This window comes from Halichoeres trimaculatus, unplaced genomic scaffold (assembly GCF_033239565.1).
Source record: "Halichoeres trimaculatus isolate MK-OKI-2021-1 unplaced genomic scaffold, fHalTri1.1 fHalTri1_scaffold_2, whole genome shotgun sequence".
Lineage (NCBI taxonomy): Eukaryota > Metazoa > Chordata > Actinopteri > Labriformes > Labridae > Halichoeres > Halichoeres trimaculatus.
Window position 1 is genome coordinate 33275142 of NW_027437180.1, and position 18550 is coordinate 33293691.

Below are 18550 nucleotides of genomic sequence, written 5' to 3' on the forward strand. Positions count from 1 at the left end.
AACTCATCCTGTTATCTAAACAAGCGGCGTCCTCTCGTCAGCGTCAGTGGGTTCCTTTTTCTTTCTCCTCAGAGAAAAGAGAGACTCTCCTGTTCACAGATGAATGGAGTCTTTTGATGAAGCGCCGAGCCTTGTTTACCGCCACTCCATTTATTTACCGGCCTGTTTTTCAAGTCGTCATTGAGGGACACTCTACCAAACACCCCCCCTACCGTCCTCACCCTCTCAGCCTCACCCACAAACCCCCTCTATCTCATCCTCTACTTAACTGCACCCCCCCATCGCCTAAACGCACACATATACACACTATCCCCCCTCTCAATCCCATGTTGTTCCCTATCCCGTTTCATCCCGCTTTCTTCTCTCCGTCTAGTGTCCTAGATCTGTGTCCAAACTGATTTGAAGCTTACTCGCTTACACAGACGCATGCCAAATTTGATTCTCTGCATTCTGTTGTGCTTCTCAGCGAGCTCGCTCATTCACCCCCCCACCCCAACCCCACTTTCTGTCTTCTCCAAACTGCTCTCCTTCTCACGGTGTAACAAAACCAAGCGACGCCCGTACGAAGGTTGTTTCCCAAGTGGTCTGCCGTGGAAGCACACACTCGTTTTTCAAATCTGATCAATATGGTGTGATTTAACGATCACGATGAAATAAATAAAGTGGCTAAACTAAATTTGTGGTCAGATTAAAAATTCCAAAAATGTTACAAAGTGAATTATGCAAATAGGTGAACCAATTAAGCCTTCCCGCCATTATAAAACTGCTTTTCCTATCAAAGAGAAATGATCATCTACGTCCTAAAAATGCAAAAACCGCCAGAGATCAAAAGTGAATTTTTAAAACAATGTATCAATTCAAGGTTTCCAGTCTTTATGAAGATTTATCAACAAAACAGGTGGTGTTAAATATTTTTTTCACAAAATTCCACTAAATCCCAAAATAAAAAAAAACCTCAGAGTCAAGGCTCAGCCTCATGAAGCCTGCTGTCCTGAAGAAACAAGGATAATGGTCCTTTTGAGCGCTAAAATGTTTGTGCTTACAAGTTATTATACATTTTTCTGTGACTGCAAACAGGAGTCCGGGGTGCTAATGAGGCTAGGGGAGGGCATTCATTTGAACCCTGAAGAGGAATAAAAGAAAAGGGGAACAAGCGAGAGAAAGAAAGAAAAGAGAAGAAAGCCAGGATCAGAGGGAGGAGGTTGGCAGGGACTGTGTATGAAAATTTGGCGTCTTCTATACAGAGAGATAGCATCGTGCCAAAAACGGCCGCCGACACAACTCCTCTCAACTCCTCTCACTTTCTGAACATCAGCGCTAAAGTCGCCCACATAGTAATTTCTGCTTTCCACAACCTACACGTGCAAATAAAATGAAATTTCTTTTTACTAAATGAGTATTGATCTGTGTTTCGTCTCGCTAACTCGTAATTAGACAAAAAAAAAGCGACAGAGTCATTTCTATTAGGCTGAAAAAACTTCCACAAAAAAGCGGTCATAAGAAAAAAGAGTAAGGGTGCTTTGGGATTAAAACAAAGTATTGTGACTCTCCTTCTAGTATGAATGTGGTTGTTTAGTGCTGAATGGCGTTGTTAGCCAGACGAAGTAGCTGATGCCAGGGCCGTGCTGTGAGTGCAGCCCGCTGAATAAGCCATGTTCCCTGGCTCTCCCTCCTTTCTGGCTGGCCTGCCTGATAGTGGGCATTGGCCGTTGCGCTCTTTCTCCTGCTTCTTTTCCTCCTCCTCCTCCTCCTCCTCTGTCTCTCTGAGGTCGGGAAACCCTCCTGAGTGGGTATATGGTTTTTGGGGACAGACACATTTCATGGTTGGCGCAGCTACAAAAGCCTGAAAAGAGACCCGGCACTGGGAAGACACAGTATTAATACAGACAATACCACCCCCTCGCTGCTTCTGACTCTCTTTTTTCTCAATAACTGCTTTCTTTTCTTCTCCTTCTTTCTTCCCTCTCCTCTCCACCCTTTCTTGCTCTCTCTAGGTTTTTTTTTCCAAATAAAAAAAATGAAAAAAGCCTACTCAGCTCAAGTAGAGAATGCAGTTTTTATTGCTGCGTGCTCAGCTTAGCCTACACCCATTTTTATTTGACAATCGTTTATGTGTTTTAATGTGTAATTAAATCTTAACAGTAGGTATTAGACTGGGTTTAACTATGTGTGAAAAAAAACTTTTTTTCCCTTTAAATAAAATAAAATAAAAAGTGCCCAAATTTAATAATTTGAAATTATTATTTTTTAATTTTAATTTTTTTTTCTTCTCATTTTTATATATTTCCAACATGAATTCAACAGCTGGATCCTGAAAATGATGAAAATACATTGTGGAATTACATACAAGATGACTGATTAATATCACCATTTTCTTTATAAATGGTTATAAAAACAAGGTAGCTGTAATTGAAATGATAAATGCTGCACTGAAGTAGAAAACCACAAAGGAAAAATGGTTTGCACCATTACTAATGAGGAAAACATTCTTATTTTAACACTTGGATGGGATTCCTTTCCTTCTTCTTTCATGAAAAAAAAAAAAAAAAAACGCTTTAAAAGGTCTGGTTTTGAAAATTCAAGGCTCCTTTTTAAGAAGAAGCAGAAGAAATCTGACAATGGAAGATAAAGATAAAGAATAAAACTTATAAATGGACATAACTTTCTCATTTGAGTGAATAAACTTGATGATGGCCTCCTGATTTCACTGGAATAATCTGTTTACCCGACACATCCCGATGCCATAACTCTTCTCACAAAAGGAAACAGATGCGGAAAGAGGAGAAATGTTCAGGGGTTGTTCTGTCTCTCCCCCGAGTCAGAGACAGCCAAAGAAACCGAGGCTTATGATGGTTATGTAAAAAGCGAAAAAGCAGGGCTGTTTCTGGGACAGAGACAGCGTGTCACGTAGCATGCCAGTTTTCGCTGGTCAATTTAATGGGAGACGAAACACAAAAACATTGTCTTTGACTCGCCTTTCTCATGTTTTTTTATTTTCCCTCAAGTCAGCCTGTGTCATCATGGTCTCATGAGATAAACGCGGACCCTGCGGTTTTGGACCAATCTGTGTATGTGTGTGACACCCAAATGTTAGCCTTGCGTCAATGTGACTGTGTGTGTGTGTGTGTGTAAGTGCGTGTGTGTGTGCATGTTTTGAAGCAAATGAGCACACAACAGGGCTTTGGCTTGCCTGATATCATTAGCTATCCAAATACACAGACTTTTTTCTGAAGCCAAGAATAGTGTGAGAAGACTCCCTCTCACTCTGCCTCTCAAATGACGGGGCTCTCCCTCTATCTTAACCCTTCAGATTTGATTTGCAGCCACCTCAACGTGCCCCTGACGCCACATAGACAGACACAGACGTGCAGGAGAAGATGCGGTCCCAGCTGAACGAGAGCTGTTGGTGAAAAACGAACTAATGCCAAATCCGCTCTGCATGCAGAGAGCTGTTTTTAGCCGGCGTGGGCCATGTTCCCACCACACACAAAACAAAAGCCTCAGACCTGACCAGCTCCCTCAGTGTCGAGATTTATTTAATCAAAACTTCACTGCTGAGGGCCTTTCTAAGCTGTGCGCACACACACACACACACGCACACACAAACAATAACACTTGTACACAACAGCAGTCCACTCAACCTCTGTGATGTCATGAGAGCAGCTGAAGAGATCCAGGAAGTAATTAACAACAGATTATTTTCTCAGGAAAAAGAGAAACAGTGAAGCATCAAGCTGTGGGAACCTGTTGAATCTACCAAAGTACCCTGTCAACTTTTGACTCACTATACACCATATCACCCATGACGGCTACACAGCCTCTCTTTTTACTTTTCTACTTCATTTATGTTTCTCTCTTCCATGAATCCAGAGCGCTCTGAGGGTTTTCCCCAGAGATGGTGAGTAGTACGGTTTTCATTTGTGAATCCTTCCTGTGGTCTGTGAGCTTGTCGGGGGACTGGCCACAGTGCTAGGGTTTCTCTGAGCTTGTGCGTAGCCCCGTCCAAGGCTGTAGTGAGAGGGAGGCGGGATCTGGCACCATGGAGCGCAGAGTGTGGAGCGGTCATGGCAGAAATGGCACGGCGAGCACATTTCACACCTCCCTCGGAGTGACTGCAAATTTCCTGTACTGCACTTTTGATTGGAAACACATTTGAAACATCTTTTCATGATCACACTTATAGCTTACAAAAGAAAGCAGAGTTTAAAAAAAGGGGAAAAGAAAAGAGAGCAGTAAGCATGGGGTCCAAAATATGACTAAGTGCGCTGAGCTAACTCTTTTTTTTTTTATTTTCTATTTTTCCAACCTTGAATAAATCAGAAATGTGCTGAGTTTGAGCTAAGACAGCACAAAGGTTGTAAATCAAAGAGTCCACAGACCCTGAGTGAAGCAGCTAAATGATTAAACGCTCGCTCTGCAGATGATATACATGTGGACCCACCTGAGAATGGGAATTAAATCAAACTTATGGTGCGAATTAAACCGAGCAAAAAGCCCTCTGTTCATGGCTTATCAAAGGAATCCTGCTAATATGTGGAGCAGACCTTTGGCATTACCAAGGGCCATCACCTCTATTAAGACTCAAAATAAAAATATCGCACAACTCAGTGCTCCGCTTCAGGCCACTCTCTGAGTCTCCTCTGTTCCCTCCCTGCTCAGTTACAGCGTTTAAAGACACATTAATCTGCCTGATTTGATGCTTTTTATCTGAGGTGCCTGAAAATCAGGGGAGAAGGTTGTGTATTGTGGCAGCATGGTTTGTTCTTTTACGGCAGCAGCGTGTTGTGCTCCGTAATAGTGAGGATCTGAAAGGCTGGCTGGCTGCAGAACAGCCTGAGAAAGCCTGACGGCAAGCCCAGAGATTCCCCGTGGCAGCTTTTGCCACTCTGTCATAAACAAAACACAAGACGTCTTTCTCTTCTTCCCACACCAATGGGGCTTGGGAGCTGCCAAACAGAACAATCACTATCGCAGCCTCTTTTCCTTTCCAACGTGCTCTCTCTCCCTGCCTCTCTCCCTGTGTCTCCTACAATATAAACAAAAGAGATCAGCACAGGCTTTACCTCTGTGAGAGCAACAATGAGGGCGATGTTTAAGGAGACAAAACAAAAGTGTGCACGGGATCAAAGAGGAGCGAGAAAGACTGCGATGCTAAAGACTGACAAAACGCAAACCAAACAAAAACAAACAATGAGCACATCTTGTCATTCACTGCAATACTCAGGCAAAAAACACAGCCACACAACACAGTAGCAGCTAGAAGGGACAGGTATATGCCAGCCTTTGTGCCTGTTTGCCCATACATATGAATTTACAACTTACACGCAAATGTGCTGAAGCTGTGGTGCAGTGCTTTGCCCTTTGTGTCTCCCTCTGTCCCTTTCTCTCTGTCAAAATGTCCGTCCACACAGGACTTTAACTGTGCACGGACGCTTTGGAAGCAGATAAAAGTACTGAGGCACACTGTACGAGCCAGATAAGATAAAAAGAACATGCAGTAAGTCCACATTATGAATGGGCAGCGTGCTGGGCAGCCCCTCTAAGCAGCCATGTGTTTTACTGTACTGCTGTAAAGCAAAGTAATGAAGCCATGAGTGCAAATTGATGAACTAAAATCTGGACGACCATCGATTTCTGCAGCATATGAAAACGGAGTCAATTACAGTCGGTGAGTACGACGCTTTACTGTGTATGAACAAATTGAATTATACAATATTGTCTTTTCAGTGCAACCAACTTATCCTCCCTGAGCTAATAATGATCACCAAGTAAATTTGGTACACAATCAACTGTGCCTTCTTATTAGGTTGTCAAAAATGTAGACTTGTATTATTCTTTAAAGTCCCCCAAAATATGAAACTCTTTGTTTCTTCTATCACCAACGTTTTGCTTAATTTACACATTCAGCATATTTTCCTTGTGACACATCCTCAGCTTGGTTTTAAACAAACATTATAAGAGGTAAAAGTAGCCACCAGCATTCAAAAATAGGTACGGCAGGTGTGTAAACAAAATCCCTGAAACACAACCAGCTGACTCAGTCGACAATGTGTGGCTCTATTTTTAAAAATTGAAAGAAAACGAATTAAATTTGAGCAAATAGCATTTTACGATGAACGTTGTTTTTTTCCCTCTGTTAGCGACAGGACTGGTTTTTCACGCCAGAGACAGACCAACAGAGGGAAGCTGGAGCTACTGCCAGGGTTTGGCTCGGGCCGCGTGAGGTGTTTGGCCTGGACCGAGATTTTCTGTGTGTGTGTGTGTGTGAGTGTGTGTGTGAGGGAAAAAAAGGAAAAGAGAAAGAGTGGCTGTGATATCATTTGGCTACATTCATGTCAGCGCTGACCATAAGAGTTTCTTCAAGGCGCTGTGTGTGTGTTTGGGCAGTGAAAGGCAGCACACTCACATATATATAAATACATATGCCTGTCTGGTTGTGTGTGTGTGTGTGTGTGTGTGTGTGCATGTGTGCGTAAAACTGGTTGAGTCACTGTTTGAAATTCCCCAAAAATTCCAGCTGAGATAATATTAGGTCATGAGTGTGTGTTTGTATGTATACGTAGCCAGAAAATGGTGAACTGGTGTGTATTCAGAGGATTTGGCTGTGAAATGTGTTTCATGTGTGTGTGTGTGTGTGTGGGGCTGCTTTGACAGTGTTTTTTGTAATGTGGGGGGAAAAAACTACAACACAGCCAGCGTTTTGGCTGTGTGTGTAGAGTACGCGCACTGGAGGCTACAGCGATGTTTGGCCGAGTGTGAGCGTGTGTATCCACGATGGTGGCTGAGATACAACAATGTTTGGCTGTATCTAACTGTATCTCTGATAGTCCTTGGCCGAGAGTGTGTGCTGTGTGGGTGTGTGTACGCAATCGTGACTAAAACCGTGTTTGGCTCTACGTGTGAAAGTGCGCTACAAAGATGACAGAGTTGTTTTTCTCTTCTTCTTTTTTTTTTTCCTCCAAAGTGTGTATCTTTATTTAGCTGTGTTTGTATGTGTGTATATGGGTGTGAAGGTGGCTGCAATAGTACTGGCTGTCTGTGAGCACTGGCATTTTCTGTGCGAGTGTGTGTTTGGCAGCCAGGTCTGACGTGGTGCTAGCGTTCAGGCAGACGGTGAAGGCGGCAGCAGCAGCCTGCGGCCTGAGAGCAGGAGACTCGCGGCTCTGCTCTCCCTCTCCCTCTTGCACTCACACACAAACACACACACACAAAACACACACTCTGGGCAATGGCCAAATGACAATTCCTGGCTACAATGGCCTTATCGTGGCACATACACTTAAACAGACTGAGTACAATCTTACAATCACTCACTCATTACACAAAAACACACATTTTTCACAGTGGTGTTCTTCTCGTACAAAACACTCACACGCACACAGTCATGCAAATTCTTTCCTATAAAAAAAAAAACACAAAATACATGCTCATATGAAGCCGCAAATGTCTCGCTCAGAAAAATGAACGCTTACTTGCCAAACCACTCTGGCTGCATGCCCTTGACACACACTCACATATTCTTTTTATTACTGTTGATACTATGTTGTCATGTAAACAAACACTAAGAAACAGAGGAAAAAATGGAAAAAGACAAAAAAGAAAAACTATTTGCTGAAAGCTAAAAAAAACAATCACAAGAAGGGATTTTTTTAAGTACTTAATTTGTGGTTTTAATTCAGCAAAATAATATCAAATTATTTAATTGTGCGAATGAGTTTTTTTTAACAATATTGTTTACATCTTGAATAATTACAATTTTAGTTTTCTAATTAATTTACATCATATTTTTTATGTTTCCAGGATTAATTGAATAAATTTCCATCAGTTCCTCATCATCTAATAGTGGTGACACAATGAAGGGTTTAAATGTTGCGTGGCTTTCTGTGTGTAAATCGTGTGTGACATGTGAAATGTGTCTACATGGATATGCACATGTACACAGGCATGTGTGTTTATGTGTTGGCATCCCTTTCAATTAGTGTCTGAAATGAAACCGGCCACATACCTGGCGAGTGGACGAAGTAGGCCAGGTAGAGGTCCAGCTCTTTGACGGACACTCCGATGTGGTGTGGCTGAACGCACAGGCCAGGGTTGGTGCACTGTGGGGACTTGACCAGCCGCTCCCCGTCTGTGCTCTCCAGGGGGCTGCCCTTGAACAGGATGACCATCACCAGGTCCAGCCGCCACACCTTGTCAGCCTGGCGCAGGCAGTCGATGCGACGGATCTTGCCCTTCTGGTCCGGGTTGGACAGCACGCAGCAGGGGGGCTTTTTCCCTGTGATGGTGAGCACAAAGTCCTCACGGAACTCAGGCCGGATGTCCTTGCGGAGCTTGGCCAGCAGGCGAGAGGCCCACTTCTGCTTGATCTCTGGCTTCTCCCCCAGCAGTTCATCCTTTACTGCGCGCTCTTCCTCCTTGGACATGCGCTTCTCGTGCTTCTTGAAGTATTTGCGCTTGCGGGCCTGCAGGTTGAACCAGGTGTAGGCGAAGGCGCGGACATGGGGCAGCAGGGCCTCGATGAAGGGGTGGAATTCATCCTGGATGAGGGAGGAGGAAGGAGGGAGGGTGGAGGAGGAGAGGGAGGAGGGGGGGAAGCAGGAGGTGGAGAGAGAGGGGGAGAATGGGGGAGAAAAGGATGGGGACAGAGGGAGTGGGGGTGAGGAAGGGAAGAGAGAAGAGAGGCAGTTAGCACCGGCACGCAGCATGGAGGGGCAGCGCCTGCTCTGTGTGAGCGGAGGAGAGAATGAGCGAGAGGCACTGAAAGAGAGAGAGAAAGTGGGAGAGAGAGAGGGGGAGAGAGAGAGAGGAAGACAGAGAGTGGGAGAGAGAGAGAGGGGAGATGCTACACACTCTCTACCCAACACCTAACACGAGCACATACGTCTCATCGAAGGACACATTTTACAAAACACTCAGTGACACCACGCAGACAGACTGGGAGCTAAGAGATGAAAATCTACTCATCGGGCTCGTCTGAGCAATAATAAATTCAATATCTACATCCCGGCGTCAATCAATGTGAATTTCAGCTCATTATGAAATAAGAAACCACCAGACTTACATTTGACAATCACAGAAATTAAAATTAAATGGTGAAAAATTGATTAAATATTATAAAATAAAAAAAAACTTAAAACAAAAATGACAAAATGAAAGACAATTTATTTACACAATAATGAAATAATTCCAAATTTTAAAACAGAAAATATCAATCGCTCAAAATTAAACATCCAAAGACATCACAAAACATACGATCATAAAACACAAATAACACGGTAGTTACCATTTTGCTCTCTCATCATAAATTCACCGCGCCGATTGCAAAGAAACTTAAAAAATGTGCCACCGGGATAATAAGTGAATTGTTGAGTCAAAAAAAAAAGCTCTGAAGTAATGCTGCGTTATTAGAAAAACAAAAGACTGTGAGAGTTAAAAAAAAAAAAAAAAAAGGAAGCAAAAAAAGAATCTGAGAAAGTGTCCAATAAAAGCAGCAGGGGGGAAGAGCTGAGAAAGAGGAGACAGGCCAAGGGGGCGCAGTGTAATACCAGCACAGGAACACAGGAGGTACTGTAGCAGGAGCTGCAGGAGAGGTGCTGTTCAAGAGCACAACAGAAGGAGAGTGTAGAGAAGTTCAGCAATCTCTCTATCTAAAGGCTAAAAAAAAAGAACAGGACATGCCCAGAAAAAAACAGATAGTGCAGCAAAAAGGACAAAATTGTGAAGAAGTTAGACAAGCTTCTCTCTCCCCTTTTTTTTTTTTTTGCAAAAATAGAAAAAATATCTCGGTGAAAAACAACAACAAAAAATGCCTGGCAGAGAAGCGCGTGCTATTGGTTCAGTTCTCTAGGTTCTGCATAAGACTCACGGAGAGGGAGAGAGAGCTGGACAAGGGGGGTGCGGACGGAGGAGAAGAAGAAAAAAAAAAACAAAACAAGAGGACCGAATCAATGTTGGAAGAGTGTGCACGACCGCTGGCAAACCCGAGTGCAGCTTCTTTTTTCCCCCTCTTTCTCTCCAACTCTGTCTCTCTTTCTCTCTTCCTCTCCACTTTCCTTCTCTAACCATTGACTGAGTCTGTGCCAACATGCAGAGGGCCCACCTATTTGGCACCGACTCTCAAACAGCCCAGCCAATACGCACGCTCCCAGCGCTGAAAGGGAGGGAAGAGAGAGATGGCAGAGGGAGAAGCAGAGATGTGGGGGGTGGATGGTTGGTGGCTGGTAGTGGAGAGAGAGTCGGAGAGAAAGAGGGAGGGAGGGAGGGGAGACGGGGGCTGTGTGTGGTGCAGGCAGAAGGCACGTCATTAGCCAAATAGACAAGTTCCAATCTAGTGCAAAGGCAAAGTCCAGAGGATATTAATTTTACATGCACCCAATCCAGACAGCACCCTCCTTCTAAAACCCCTTCCTACACCACCCCCCCACCCCACGTTGCCTTCGTCACCAGCACGATCACAGCCGTCCCAACAAACCAGCTCACTCTCCAACTGCCCCCCCCAAACACACACCATCCCCCTCCAGAAACAACCCTCTCCCTCTCCCTGTCTCTCTGTGCTCGCGTTACACCACCTTGGCATGGGATGGCATGAGAAAACACAGGCCCAAAATCCCACTAGACCCTGAGACCAGCAGCTGCTCCTGGATTTACCACACAAACAAAGAGAGGAGGGGGGAAGAAAATGCCTTTTACCCCCCCCCCAATGAAAAATACCATCCAAAAACATGCTCTCCTGTTTTAAAATGCACTCTAACATCCAAACCGGCCCCTTCTTTGCCACCTTTTTTTGTTGTTGGTCCACTTTAGGAGCTTTGACAGCATCGACACAAACACATTAAAAGTTTTTTTAACTGTGATGGACAGCAATCAGTGAAGAGTGATGATGACGAGTTCACGTAAGGAGCTCAAACTGTACTCAACTAAAGGAAGAGGGTATTTTCATTTTTTTCTAAATAAGCTATACTGCTTCTCCGTTATTCATCCGTCTAGTGCTGTCAGATTCAGATACTGTGTTATTGCTAATGCCGAAAAAGTAATTGTTTCCTACTGCGGCCAGTAAATTGCTCATATTTTCTGCATTATGAAGTACACAATGACACATGATTGGGATTGGGCAGCAGAAAGTGAGCGCGCGCAGGGCTCCATAGCTGCCCTGGCAAGTGTGTTGTCTCATCCTCATTGGCTGACCCACATGACCTCGAGGAACAAGCTGTGCCCAGTGCACCACGGGAGAACCACTTGAGAGGCAAAGTCTCTCACTGATGGTCAATTCAAAAATACTCTGCATGAAATACATACCGACTTCTCACAGCATCACAAGCACATTGAATATGAAAGACATTTTCACAGAGTCAACACGTTTTCATGTATAACACATGAATTAGTTCACCGGAGCTCACAGGAGTTAAACACACATAGGCAAAACTGGAATCTCTGCAGCAGGCAGAAACAAAAAGCTAACTTGTCATGTGGCAAAGTTGAGGGCCCGGCCATTTGATTGTGGATTGAAGCCCCCTGCTGTGCAACAGGACAGGCTGTCTGTATGAACGCCCTACAAAGGCCAGAGTCCTCTGGTTGGCTCCCAGGACGGTCAGATTTAGCCTGGCCTGCTCCCTCTGTCAGCGTCTAATAGAGGAGTTGCAGCCTGGATGACTGGCTGCTCCACTGACTGACTGGCAGGCTGGCTGTTAGGTTGGCTGAAAGGCTACATGACTGGCTTTGTGAATGACTGGTTGGCTATCCAGGGTGGGTAGCTAGCTGACTATCTGGCTGCCGGACTGGCTCATCACTGTTAATGCTAGGCAGAAGGGGGGGGGGGCTAGACCCCATCTGGACCAGGCCAAGCTGGGCCGATCGGCGACCGTTCATGCTAACATACGCCTGCCTCACACAACCACGCTGAACACGTGAAAAATGTGGGAATGAGGAAGATGGCAGAAAAAAATTTGGGCAAAATGAGCAAAAGGGGATGGGATTAAAGAGGATGTGTGTGTTTGTTTTTGTTTTTGAAGTATAATAACGGAGGTGTGTTTGTCACTTATTTGAAAAGACTGAAGGGATCTAGACTTTTTGATGAATGGGATGCAGACAAAGAAACGGAGTGAAATGTGCCAAATAAAACTGTCACTTCCTGTAATACCATCATGCCGTTACAGACAGGCAAAATGAAAATAAGCAAGATTACTATCAGGGAAATCCAAACCCCTCCTTTGTCCATTCAAACCAGTCACACATTTTCCTCTGTAATTTCAGCTGGAGCCATTATTACAGGAGTATTATGCATTTTTCCTCTTCATATAACAAAAAAGAGGATGAAAGACAGAACCTATTATGAGACCACAAATTAATCCACATTATTAAGCAAATACTATTTGTATGAAACATGTAATCCTTTATAATAAAATCCCCCTTTTAAATCACTTTCTTAGTCCGTGGCCAATACTATTAGAACCATAAATTGGACCGAACACAAAATTATACACTCCAGCATAACACAGGCTTTGAGGTCTGTACATACCTTTTATGATGTTGGCCAAAAAAGAGCCTGCGTGGCACCGTACTATATAATGTGTCAAGTTTTTTTCTTTTGTGACATTTACAAACCCACATTTCCCTCGGCTCATTAAAGAGGATTTCTCCTGTTTGCCCAGAGTTCTTTAGGGCAGAACGAAGGGTGGCATTTTTATTTTTGGGCCTCCACTGCTGAACTCTTTAGTTGTCCGCTCTGCAATAATTTCAGCAAGAGCTCATCTTATCTCTGCATGCCATGCTCTGTCTATCAGAAAATGGCGACCTTTGTTCACCAGGCTGGGCAACAAGACAATCTCCCCTCCTGCCCTCCCTGGCAGAAAAAAAAATTTGAAAGACGGAGAGAAATACAAAACGCTTTAGGTTTTATTGACAAGGCCAATCTCAGAACAGCAACTCTCGCAGACATATAATAAAGAAAAACCTTTAAAAACTTTTTTTTTTTTTTTTTTTACAAAAAAATGGAAAGGGGTATCAAAGAAAATTGCAGGAGAATTGTCCCTCTTGAAATTTTTCTACAATTATTTTATGTATTTAGAAGTTAAACTCTTGAATGAACCCACAGCTGTAAAATTACTTTAAAAGTACTAAAAGCCAAAAAAAATTAATGTAAACTGGCACAGAATTTAGCTTTAACACCTTGTTTAAAGATATGTCATGAGCATTTGTTTTACAGCAGGTTGATAAAGTGAAATAAGTCTTTTAATGCAGTTGTTTGAGGTCCTCCTCTTTACTGCCTCTCCTCCTGACCTGAAACGGCCTGTGGCGTTTATCTCAGCAACAATTAAACAAAATAAATAAAATAATTACAACAACTAAAGTAAAAAAAATGAACCTGAACAGGAGATTCATTGCAGAAGCTTCCGTTTTAATAAGTTTTGGCCACATCTGCTGTCTCCCTTTGTCTGTTCACGTTGACGCACGGGCTTCTGAGCAAACCTTCAGTAATTAAGTTAATATAAGAATTTTGCGTTCACTTAAATACGCCAATTTACTTATTCTTGACTTCTAATGTGCTCTTCGTGCCAAAAATATCCATAACGTACCCACTTTCACTAATTTCTCCTTAATTTTTACAGAAAGTTCAGCTCAACCTTTACAAACCGTCTCCTCACTGCGTCAGTCTCGTGCGGCCTACGACACACGAAGAGGCTCAAAATAAATATGAAAAAATCGTTAAGAATTTCAAAGCGGGCGTTAATGTGTTAATGCTAGCGCTAATATAAATTAGGTTGTGTCTGATAAAGATTCAAATGAAAGCAAACATGAGTAAGAGTAAATAAATTTATCCCACAATAGCGTTAATGCAGCTTCACAGCTGGTTATCACAAAAGCCTGTTCAACGGGAGTCTTGTAACACCTTCATGCAAATATATAAAAAAAGGACGAGCCAATTTAAACCTTTCTTGTGGCAATATTTGCATACAAATGATTTTAACCAGCGTAATTTGCGCCCACTTCCGACTGTGTTGTCAACAGCTCTGAAAGCAATTAGCCTACCTGAGATAAATGTTTGGTTTACAAATAAATCCCAAAGGGCTGACACCTGCAGAGGAGGTGTGGGAGGAGAGATCAGGTACATCAGTTCTTTAACGCCGCATCCTGCACGGTGAGGTGGTCAGCGGGCATCCAGGCTGTTACAACTCTGATGCACAAGCGAGGATTTCTAGCTCTTTGGATTGCAGTGCAAGTAGATCATTTCCTTTCTGCTTTTTTGTGTGTGAAATTGATGGTTAAAGTGGAGACCAAATATTTTTTTTTAGTCTGAGTGAATTAGGTTATAAATCAAACAAAGTAAATACAGATTAAGTGCAGCCTTAAGCTCAAATAGTCCTCTAAAACCTCTTCTTTAAATTACATTCATACACCCTTTACAATTTATCAATGAATATATATAAAAATAACTACAAAATCTAAATCTCCTAATAATCACTTTCATATAAATTTGTCTTAAAATGAGATATTTCTAAGAGAATTTTATTACATTTAGCAACATATTTGCAATTTCTACAATACATTAGAGAACCTTATTTTTTTTTTATTTAAAACACTTCAAAAAGAAGAGGGTGCAGTTTTTCAATTTAAAAATTTCATTTTTTTTTACACAAATTTGATTAAAGTTTTTATTTTTCAGATTAACTTATCCTCATTAAAATGTACAATATTTACTTTACATTTATTGAAGGATTTTTCAGGAAAATATGAAACCAGAAGTTGTGGTAGAATATTTTCAGTTTTCAGTTTTCTTAAAATAAAGGTAATGCTGGTTGTAATTGTTTTTTCATTGTGTTTGAGAATTTGAAAATAATTTGTGTTACAAAAAAAGAAAAATATATTATTGCTGTAGAAAACACACCTGTAAAATAAAGAAAACACACACACACTTCTATGCACACACACGTACACACACAGCTAATGAGTTACAGCATGTTATAACAGGTCAAAACTGAAATTCTAGTTTGACATCTAGGCGGTAAAATTACATTTTGGAAAGTACTGTGGTGAAGTAAGAGGAGGACCGAATGAGATCTGAAATATTTTTCTGTGTGTGTGTGTGTGTGTGTGTGTGTGTGTGTGTGTGTGTGTGTGTGTGTAGTGAATGTGTGTGGTTTCCAATGGGAATGACAGAACAAAGTTACTGCAGACAATTTTAAAGAATATAAGGTTTAACTTAATTGTAGTACTGTTTTTCTTTACTCTGTCTAAATGAAACAAAGGTAAAATGAAGAGGTTTATGTTTGCGATAAATTTAACAATCAGTTTACTTTACATGATGCATACAGGCCTGACAAAGTTAGTCACCTTACAAGGTTCAGAGATACAAAATAATAACAAACAATCTAACATAAACCACATTTTCCTTTGAAACTCATGAATTACAGAAAAAGTCCCCTTTTCCTTCCTCTTTCATTCATTAATTGAAGCCCACACACATACACTCCCACAAAGCCCCGCATTATTCTTCTTCAAAATTTCCTCCTTCACTTCATCCCTGCCAGTCCTTCCGTTTCCATCCAGCTCAAACACCTTTTCATCCATTCTACTCGCAGAGAAAAAAAGAGAAAAGAAAAACTTCCCCTCTTTATGCCCGCTTCCTCCCATCGGCACAGATTGATGTTAAAAGTGTGTCTGTGCATCGTTTGTAATTACGGCTGTTTACACACTGAAGCATAACTACGTGTGAAAGTCTGGAAGCCATTTGTGGCATGGGGCTGAGAGGGAAAGACAGAGTGAGCGAACTTTAAACAGCTCCAGAGACACAAGAACTGATAGCTGAGCTGGGGCTTCTGACATGGCTGCAGACCGGGAGAATCTGAGTCTCAAATATGCTTTGACATTTACTGAGGGTTTTGTGTGCGCAGTGACTGTGTCTCACTCAAATGTAAGAGTATTACAGATAAGCTCAAGGTCTTCTTAAAGATTTTTTTAAGTATTTAAAATAATCTATCAGGGTATCTCTATTTTTTTTTGTTGATCCTAAAAACAGAATAAATGTAATCTGCTAATGCTAAATTTTAAACATAATCTTACAAGAGAGGAATATATTTCTAATTTAATCTATGCACGATAACTGACTCCAGCTTGATTTTTTTTGTGCATCAGAATGTTAAACAGAATTTAAAACTTACAGACTCCACGTGCCAGAAAGTATTGTACAGATCTGCAAAGAAAGCCGTGTGAAACATTATACTCCTTACAAAGCATTACTGCATCTTCATCTTGATAACAGCGCCGTCAATTTGAGCGAATGTTTCTCTTACGGGATGATGTTATCCTGGTGTAAATAAAACTGGGTAGAATTATAGATTTCAAACTGAATTTCTAGGACTGGCACAAACAGTGATTTAATCAAACCACTTCAACATGTGGCTGCAGCTAGATGGAGCTGTATAGGATTACATACACACAGTGAATGCATATAGACCAATGCATTTGTTCCCTATGTGTGTTTACATTACTCCAGTTTCTGTGGCATTGCCATGGCAAACACACTTGCAGAAACCCACATACACATACACGCTGTTGCTGAATGAAATTTTGTAGTTAGAGTGAGAGTGGTGCAGCTTTTCCCCTTGACAAGGGCGGCCATTTCTGATAAGGTCAAGTAGGCAGGGTGATACTTGGAGAGTGTGAGTGTGAGTGAGGGGAGATGGCAGAGTGTGGCAGCTTTCTACTTCAAACTCTCCAGGCCAGGGGGGCATTGGTTTCACACTTTCTGTCTCACTCCTAATCAAAGCGCCCGCTGCACACACCTTCAGGGTTCCAGTCGGCACATGCCGGCGGCGCACAGCGGCTCCCCGGCCCTGCCTGCTGCAGCTGCACATGAGGCTTTGAACCTCCTGGTTAGCAAATAGAGCAGGAATCAAGCAGATAATGAAACCCGATATCCCTCCCTTCACCACTCCTCCATGCCCTCCGTGCTCCTGCAGCAGCCAAGGCCTGCTTCTCCTCACACAAGGGATGCACTATTGAGAGACTTTCTCTCACTCTTTTGCCCCCCCACACCCCCCTCATTCTTTTATTCCTCCCTGGTCCTCGTTCTGCCAGTCGGCAAGGCGAGGTGCCAACCTCTCCCCAAAGCCGGGCAGAGTGCCCTCACCCTTTATGCAAATGCTTCACCACTAGCCCAACTCACAGACTGGTTCTGTGCCCCCCCAACACTTCCTCTACCACCATCACTTACTCCTCCAGTCCCCAATCCCTCGTTTATTTCTTCCACCTCTCCTTCAAACTTCCCTCCCTTCTGATTTTTGCTGCTTCACCTGCGAACTTCTACCGGTCACCTGCGCTCCTCCTGTCCTCCAGCATCTCTCCTTTCACTGTGGAACTCCCACTCCTCTCCTCCTCTCCCGCGCTGCCTCTTTCTGAAACAGCTTGCCTCAAACTTGTTCACTCATTCCTCTGCCACTGCCAGACAAGCAAGTGCAGAAACTCCCTTTACCCTCACACACACACACACACAGACACACACACTCACAGCCACTCATGCTGCAACTCATGCTCTGGAACTTCCCTTAAAGGGAAAGTATCTCTATAAATTCTAATTTCACTTTATCTGACACTTCATACATCCGTTTCATCATTTGTTAGTGTTGTGAATTTTTACGCATACTTTGGAAACCAACTGGCACCCTCATTGGGAGTTTATTTCTTATTTTTACGTGATGAATTGCTTCCTTGATTGTAGAACAGGGCGTTAGCAGCAAAACTTCCCTGACTGAAGAGAAAGTGATTAAAGCTGCAGCGGTTTGCACATGTGCAGGGCCATTTTCGCTTGCTTCAACGGGCGCCAGTTTGTTAATCTGTAAGCACACTGACTCCAAAATTTATTAATCATGGGATGAAACTCTACAACAGTTTTTCTATAAATCCCTTTCGAAATGCGTTGATGTCATAACTCTACATCCTCATATTTTCACATTTGAAAGTCATTTTGAGTTTGAAAGTGAGATCTGTGACCTCCTGAATGCCCAACAAATCAAAAGAGACTTCCCAATAATTAAACTTCTCAGCCTAGTGACCACATTTTATCATTTCCAATCAGAACTCTGCAAATGTTTGTGGCATGCCTTCTCTGCAGATGGGAAACCTGCGCTGTTACATTACCCTCCCTATTCTGCATCAGTGCCCCCTCCTATCAGGAACGCAGAGGCTTGTGGGTTTAATTCTGCTTATCATGTGAGCTGGAGTTCTGCCTGTGCTGAGCTGGCGCTGCAAGGGTTAAACGTTGCCCGCTCCCTGTGGCATGATATGAGCTGGGCCTTTGCCTGTGCACTCTGCCTTGTCTGCACAGAGCTGGGTGGTGTTAGGGGTAAGAGCGGGTGGCTGCTCCAAGTGGCTTCACCCTGATCCCATTAGGGTTAAAAGGTGTCTGTTCCAAATGGCTTCCTGAGAGCCGAGGCCTTAATCTCTGCTACGCATGACGGCGTTTGGGTTAAAGGGAGACGGGCTCTTGATATGGCAGCGAGTTATGCATGACTCCGAGGTGGCAGTGCGAGGGTTAAAGGTCGCGCTATCCATTTTG

At 42.9% G+C, this 18550-nt stretch overlaps 1 protein-coding gene across 14 annotated transcripts in view; it reads right to left on the reverse strand.

The window, feature by feature from the left end:
• Positions 1–18550, reverse strand: part of nfixa (nuclear factor I/Xa) — a 113077-nt gene that overhangs the window by 68022 nt on the left and 26505 nt on the right. For 12 of the 14 annotated variants that reach the window (XM_074665375.1, XM_074665373.1, XM_074665369.1 and 9 more), the window contains one exon: positions 8006–8537. In XM_074665375.1, the coding sequence (XP_074521476.1) occupies positions 8006–8537 (532 nt within the window). Of the gene's footprint in view, positions 1–8005; positions 8706–9283; positions 10046–18550 lie in introns of those variants that run through there. The other 2 variants (XM_074665368.1, XM_074665362.1) reach the window with 2 other exon arrangements.